The sequence below is a fragment of the Mesoplodon densirostris genome, chromosome 9 (assembly GCF_025265405.1).
Source record: "Mesoplodon densirostris isolate mMesDen1 chromosome 9, mMesDen1 primary haplotype, whole genome shotgun sequence".
Lineage (NCBI taxonomy): Eukaryota > Metazoa > Chordata > Mammalia > Artiodactyla > Ziphiidae > Mesoplodon > Mesoplodon densirostris.
Genome location: NC_082669.1, coordinates 60,862,055 through 60,870,073, shown reverse-complemented (window position 1 = coordinate 60,870,073; position 8,019 = coordinate 60,862,055). Strand labels below are relative to the sequence as shown.

General features: G+C 35.1%; 1 protein-coding gene across 1 annotated transcript; it reads right to left on the bottom strand.

The window, feature by feature from the left end:
* Positions 1-6,395: 6,395 nt before the first annotated feature.
* LOC132496371 (translation machinery-associated protein 7-like) lies at positions 6,396-6,738 on the bottom strand. Its single transcript, XM_060108739.1, has one exon. The coding sequence runs from the start codon at positions 6,721-6,723 to the stop codon at positions 6,544-6,546; it is 180 nt and encodes a 59-aa protein (XP_059964722.1). The 5' UTR covers positions 6,724-6,738; the 3' UTR covers positions 6,396-6,543.
* Positions 6,739-8,019: the final 1,281 nt, after the last annotated feature.

Sequence of the window (8,019 nt, the reverse complement as noted above, 5' to 3'; positions counted from 1 at the left end):
CCCGTTGCGGGGCACAGGCTCCAGACGCACAGGCTCAGCAGCCATGGCTCACGGGCCCAGCTGCTCCGCGGCATGTGGGATCCTCCCAGACCGGGGCATGAACCCGCATCCCCTGCATCGGCAGGCGGACTCTCAACCACTGCGCCACCAGGGAAGCCCGAGTCAAGTAATTTTTAATTGTCCTGTGCATCATGGATTTTATGTTGTGGAGTCTCTGGATTTTGTTATATTTCTCAGAACTGTGTTGGTGATTTGTTTTAGTAGGTCGTTCATTTGGTTGGAGTCAAATTACAAACTCTGCCTCTTGGCTGGCAGCTTAAATATCAGTTCAGTTATTTTATCTTTAGCTGTACATATTTGAGTTTTCCCAGTACATGTGTAGTTCATGGGACAGCCAAGTATATGGACAGGGTATATAAGCAGAATTTTGGGCTCACATCTATGACTTTCTTAGTTCTTTGAATTCACCTTTGCTTTTGAATGTCTGTGATTTCCCTGAAATTTTCTCTCATCTTCTAGTATAGAAAGGCTGTGGGTTTTCTATTGAAATTTTAGCCACTTTTGTGGTGCCAACTTCAGTTTGCCCTCAGGATAAAAGCTATAGTAACTGAAAACTTACTTTATCCTGGTTCATTCTCGTCCTGTAGAAACTTAGCTATTATGGAAGCCTGTTTTTGCAGTATTTTCTAAAATTTTATGGACTTCAAAAATATTTTAATATCATAATTTAGAGCTTTATAATATTACTTCATTTTATATTCAAATGCTGAATATTTCATGATGATTAAATCTTTCCAAAGACTCCTTCAAACACTTTCCAAAATTGAATTTTTCCAAATTATATTCAGATACTGATAGAATGATTTTACAGCTACCAAAATAGAATGTTTTTCACTTTAGGCATTTAAATTAACCAACTATATGATTAAACTCAATTAGGATGCTGAATATTGTGAAGCAAACTAAAAGTTTATGAAGAAGGTATTTCAGTATTCAGAAGGCTTCAGTGGGAATTTTGTCTCTGTAAAGACCAAAGATTTATGATCTATGTTGGTAGTCACCTTAGAAAAAAAAATCAAGGGAATAAATTATTGTGTCAAAATTACCTTTATAGGTAATGTTTTTGATGTCAGAGGGCAATCTCTGCTTTCCTTTCTTCTTATAATTGTATCAGTTTCTCACTGTTAAAGAATTCCTCATCCCAAGCTACTCTATTATGTCTGGAATTTGTAGAAAGGTCAGTGAGTCTCAGGAGTTGTGATTACTTTTTCTAGCTGACATTTATTGATCTCATTACCTTCATGCTCATATTTCAGAAACTTCTTTTCATTCTTTTACCATTTCAAAGATGACAGAAATGCTGCAGTGCTCACTGTATTAGAACTGTATGTAATTAAAATCTGTACTCTGTGTTTCATCACAATTTCACTGTCAGAACCACAGCATGTATTATTTATAAATAAGATAGTAATAATTAGAATACACAATGTGCATAAAATCAAGGCTGAACATATAACATATATTTTATTTCTTTTCAAAGAAATGAATGTTGTAAAATCTTTGGGCATAAGCCTTTTGCTAGTGCTAGATGGTTCACTTGATTCTCACTTCTGCCTGTACTTAGTTTTAAATGACTACTTTCAGAAAAGTTTACACTTTTACATAAGAAGTTATGTCCTATAAAAATCCTAAAACAAGGGGTAATAAAGAGATATGAATAGAGGTGATTAAGTAAAATTAGACATTAAACGTCTTTCAAATCTCCTTACTAAGACTGATTTGTAAATAGATATATTTATCAAATAAATATATATCTATTTCTAAATAGTTAAGTCCACAATTCTAGCCCAATTTAATTTGTTACATCAAAAAACATTTAAAGGGATTGTGAACAATTTTTTAAGTTACATTTAGATAAGGAGTAATAGGAGTATATATGTAAGAATAGCCCTATCTTTTGTCTGTTTAAAGCACAATTATACTTAGGGAATCTGTCCTTCCTATTTGCTAAAAGTCCATTCAACCAGAAAGATTTAAGGAGTCTCTCTATGAGAATCAAAAATAGGCCCAGGGCATTCAGCTGTCATGATGAATCAGAAATCTAATTTATGAAATATTTTCTAGAGGATGTTTTAGATTGATTAATTAACAAATGGCTCTAACTTACAGATGCTAATAAATAGTACTCGATTGTTATGACTGAAACCACTATTGAATAGGTCTGCCATTGTTTACTATGTAATCTTAGTTGTTTTTGCTACAGACTTGACTCCTATTAATTCATTTCTGAGAATCACTAATTTTTTTATTCTTCCTCTTAACTTGAGGGATAATGTTTGGAGAAGCATGGTCTGCCTCTCAGTGCCATGCATGGTTTTGAGGGATCTATTAAGACCCTTAATCTAGAATTTTATCCATGGTTTTTTAATTTGAAGTTTCTTGCTTTACTCATGTCTGTATGATGATCATTGACACACTGTATTTGTCAGACAAATGCCAACCTTAAAGTTTGCCAAAAACAAACGTATAGTAATTTTTGAGCCAATTAGGCTAAAAAAAAAATTTCTGGATTGAAGACTCTGCTAGCCTTAATGGAATATGCTAAATCTGGGAAATAAGTGTCTTCATGGACCATTTTATAATATATGGATAATATATGTAGAGTTGAGACGCTCTCTTTATAATAATTCAGTTCATCTAGGTGGTCCATAAACTAGTTAAAAAAAGAAAAGTGATCTATCTTAATGACACCCATGAATTCAGATGTTGGAGGTCATATCTCTGCTTGTCATCACCAAGAAACTTTTTGTATGAGTATCGTTATGGTTAAAGCTGATTATATGAAATGAAATCAACATATTTACTGAATAGTACATTGGTTAGGTACCATGCTACCTTTAGTAGAAAATATGAGAAAGGTTCTGGTACCAAGTAGTGGGTTAGTCAGTTACGAGTGTTATTTTATTTGTTCCCAGCAACATAGAAAAGTGTATTAGTTCCATTTTATAGCTGATGAAATATGTTCTTGGTTAGTAAGTAGAACAGAAATGATTAGATCCCAGGAATGCCAAAATCTAAAGCCCCTTGCGCTATGGTAATGCCTTCAAACTTCTTTGCTCACATAGCCTTTGAATGAATTGTGAAAAATATGCTACTCATGTAGGTTTAAGTAGATAGCTAAAAATTTTAGTTGAAATTTTCAGTAGTCATAAAAATACAATTTGACCTATTATAAACTTTCACATAAAAATTAATGTCCAGGGGCTTCCCTGGTGGTGCAGTGGTTGAGAGTCCGCCTCCCGATGCAGGGGACACGGGTTCGTGCCCCGGTCCAGGAAGATCCCACATGTCGCGGAGCGGCTAGGCCCGTGAGCCATGGCCACTGAGCCTGCGCGTCCAGAGCCTGTGCTCCGCAAGGGGAGAGGCCACAACAGTGAGAGGCCCGCGTACCGCAAAAAAAAAAAAAAAAAAAAAAATTAATCTCCAGATCACTCTCTTAAAAATGTGTCTAATTAAACCTAAGTACCACAATGATTTGATGCTCTCAATCATTTATTTTTTAAAAGTACACAGAGATTATTTTTATGTTTAGTAGTTTTACATAATACCTTTTCCTCCTAGATCTCATGAATTTCATTCTACAACCTTCAAAAAATTTTATCTTAAAATAGTATTTTTATGCTCGACATCTTTTATTGATCATCCTATTATACTTCTCTGTAACAAAGATATGTATAATTCGAAATTATTTTTTAAAATTTCCTATAATCATAAGGCTCTAACATACTAAGAAATATCTTAATTAATCTGACAATACAATTTTTATTAGTTCTAATGTGATCAGAACAATATACATATATTAAAAGACTGATGATTATTAAATATGAACATTAAGATTTATTGGTCATGCATTTCTAAATGAGAAAGATGAAACTTTTTCAACTCTTCTATCTATGGATGAATATTAAGAATCGTTAGAATAAGGTAGAGTTCAATCAAGTCTGTTGGTTTTAGTTTCTACTTTTATAAATGTAATTGCTGAGAATCCATTTCACATAATTAAGTGGATGGGAGTAGAAGTATCAATGTTATTCAATTTTTTTTGAAGTTTTTATAGACATATGCCAAAAGGCACAAAAATTGTTTTAATAATATGTTACTGATTTGACTGGACATGCCTTCAATTTTGTTGAAAGAATTTAAATCCAACTGACTTGGAAAACAAGTTGTTAAACGGTCATTAAAGTCATTCACTTGGTCAACATTAACACCAGTATTTCAATCAAACTGAACTTTCATTTGATGCCTGGGATAGTTTTATTGGCTAGGGTCAAACTTCACAGCAAGATTCTGGATAGTGAGAGAGAATCTTTTCTTGTGTAAAGTAGGAGGAAAGGTTATGAAAGGGGAGTTGGGAATAAAGAATCGGCAAAACCTATTCTTCCTCAGATCATTATTGGAAGAGTCCACATAGAAGCTAAAGATATGAAAAGCATCAATGTTTCTTTGGAAACTAACCAACCTTTGGAAAGTCTTTGTGTATCCTCTGGTATATTTATATCCAACCAGTATGAAAACCATAGCTCCATGCCACACTGTGGAAATTGCAGTCTAATTAAAAAGAGTGAACAGGTATTTAATTTCAATAAAACAATACAAATTTTAATAAAAGTAGTTCAAGTCCACAGTAAAAAAAATGTCACAAGATTGTTTCAGATTAAGTGCAATCACACCGCATGTATTTTTTCATTCCATAATTTGTCAATAATGTTCATCCAAACACTGGCATTATATATAAGCCAGCATGCAGTACAAAATTGATTGAAAGACATCTAACATTCTTTTTATAGTTTAAACACTCAAGTTTTTATATATCTTATCAAATAAAGGTAAAAGAGCAAGAAATTGGTTTCCCTTCAGGCTCTCAAGGTTGCCCTTGAACTAAGGGCAGAACTGAAATTAGGCAAAAGTTATCATCAATAATCCCCATCCATACTATTTCTCATCTGTTCTTGCTGCCACCAGCCACCATGCTCCCTTAAACATATAAACTCTGTGAGCCCCATCTGAGCGTGACAGAGATGTACTACAGACTCTCACAAACATCTTTCTGTCAAATCCTTCAATCTCATGTTTGACTTTATGTGTTTTATGTAACAGACACATAGAAGTGCATGGCTGTTATAGCTATAGGGTAGATAATAACCCTTTGGTCAGTGTAAACAATCCTTGTTGCCTCTGCAATTTTAAAAAATCTACTCTGTTAATGTTGACACTTCTACTTTCTTCTTCTTTTCATTTTGGCAAACTTTTATTTATTGTTATATTTTTTATATTTCTGCAGCGTTTTGCTTTAGATATATTTCTTCTAGGCGTAATATATTTCTTTAAACCAAATCAGATGAATCAGTTTCTTTTGCTGAGTGAATTTAAATGAATTATATTCATTGATATAACTGAGATGTCTGTTGTATTAGTTTTCTAGTGCTGAGTAAAGAATAACTACAAACATGGTGGCTTCAAATAATACCAATTTATGATCGTACAGAACTGTAGGTCATAAGTCCAGGCACAGAGAGACTAGGTTCTCAGCTGGTTGTGTTTTCTTCTGAAGCTCAGGTTCTTTCTCCAAACTGATTCAAGTTGTTGGCAGATTTCAGTTCCTTGATGTATGCCTGCTAGAGAGTCACTCTCGTGCTCTCAAGTCCATGCCACATGACCCCTCTATCTTCAAAGTCAGCAATGGAGAACTTCCTGCACATCAGTTCTGTGTTCCAGAATTTGAATCTCTTTTCCAGGAAGAGGCTCACCTAACTTTTCCTCACCTATGCTCAGGCCTACTAAGGATAATCTCCCTTTCTTAAGGTCAACTGTGCAAGTAGCATAACCTAATCACAAGAGTGACTGTTCCATAATATTCACAAAGCCTGCCTACCCTTCACAGAGGGGATTATAGTGCAGAAATTTTGGGACCATTTTGAAATTGTGCCTACCATACTTGCCTTTACTTTTATAAGCTTACTTTATAATTTATTTGGGCCTTTAAATTTTTTTTCTAAAAAATTTTAAAAGAGTATTTTGTAGAGTAGTTTTAGGTTTATAACAAAATTGATAGGTAGGTACAGAGATTGCTGGAAAAAAAACCCTGCACGCACACATTCATAGTCTCCACCATTATCAACATCACTCATCAGAATAGTACTTTTTTTTTTAACCAAAAATAAACATAAGGAATTTTTCTTTGTGAACAAACCTTAAATTATAGAAGTAGTTTGGGTAATGATTAAGAGTATGGTGGTCAAGGGCATAGCTCTGAAGCCATCACTTAGATTGAGATCACACCTCCTTTTCTTTTTTATTTTTTATTTATTTATTTATTTTTTACAAAAGTTTATTCTTAAATGTACAATAGTTTCCAAGACAACATTTCATTCTAGCTATAGGTGGCAACAGATGTTATGGCAGGGAATCCAGATGTTTAATCCAGATGTTTAAACAGGAATGGAACTAAGGATCATCATTGCCTCAGGCACAAGGAACAGCTTACTTTTTGCCAGATTTCTTAATTCCACCTGTGGCCAGGGGGCCTTTCCCCGCGGCCTTCGCTTTTAGCTCCTCGAGTTTCCTTTGCTCCTCCTTCTGTTTCTGCTTGAATGCCTTCTCCTTGGCTTGCTTCTTGGGCTGCTTCAGGGGCTTCTTCTTGCCACCTTCACGGCCCGACATGGCGCCTGCCACCCCTTCCCCCCCACACCTCCTTTTCTATGTGATTCGGGGCAAGTTACTTACCTTCTCTTTGCCTCAGTGTCTCATCTGTGTAATGGGAACAATATTACCTACTCCCCAGGGCAACTTTGATGATTAAGTGACTTAATTTGTACAAGGAACACAGGGTCCAGGAGAACAGCATTCAGTAAGTGTTAGCTATTTGTATTTCTCTTTCACAGTTACATGGAAGATACTTATCCTGTTTTAAAACCTACTAGATTTCCACTATATGTTGAAACTGTATTTCTCTAATCACATATAATATCTACTTCTATGTAATATCTAATGATGAGTTTAGCAAGTATTTACTGTTATGCATGTCCTAGTCTTTATTAACATTCTATTTCATGTCAGGCCTCTATGATAAGTTAACAGAAAATTGAAGAAAGTGAAGAAGCCTGCAATGTTGGTTTATGTGGAAAGGAGATTCATAGGTAAAGTGAACACAGGTTCCTGGGATGAGCAAGGGTCAGATGTGTTCTAGAAAATAGAAAATATGCCAGTGTAACTAGAGGTAAACAAGATGGAGTAGTTAAGAGTTGGGATCAGAGAGAGATCTTTTTTGGGCTAGATGGTGAAGGCATGGACTTTGGCTTTTATTCTGTGGATGCTGGAAAGCCATGGGAGGTTTTTAAGCTGAGGCGGGACATAATCTGACTTTGTTTTAAAAGGATGGCTAAGGCTCCTTTGTGAAGAACAGACTGCACGGAGACAAAGGTGGAAGGAGAGAGTGCCCGTATTTGAAGTGGATGTTGATAGTGACTTGGACCAGGGTGGTAGCCATGGAGGTAATTAGAGTTAGATTACCTCAAATTATTAGATTATGGATATATTTTGAAGAAAGAGTTGAGAGTATTTATTGTTGGTTGTATGTAGTTATAAGGAAAAGAGAGAACTCAATTACGCCTCCAGTGTTTTGATCTGAACAACTGGAAAAAATGGAATTACCATTTACTGAGATGTGGAACCATGGGAGGAAATGCTATGGGGAGATCAAGAATTCACTTTTAAATATGTTAAATTAAAGATGCTTCTTACTTATGTAGCTGGAGAGGTTAAGTAAGCTACTTGAATATATTAATTTAGAGCTCAGGAGTGAGGTTTAGCTTTGAGACCCAAGTGAGGAATTTTCAGTAGTTTGAGAGTATTTGAAGACGTGAGTTTGTGTAAGATGATTTAGGAAGTGGATGTAGATAAAGATGAGAAAATTACAAGGACAGAGCCCTAGGGCATGCCAATACTGTGCACAGTGAT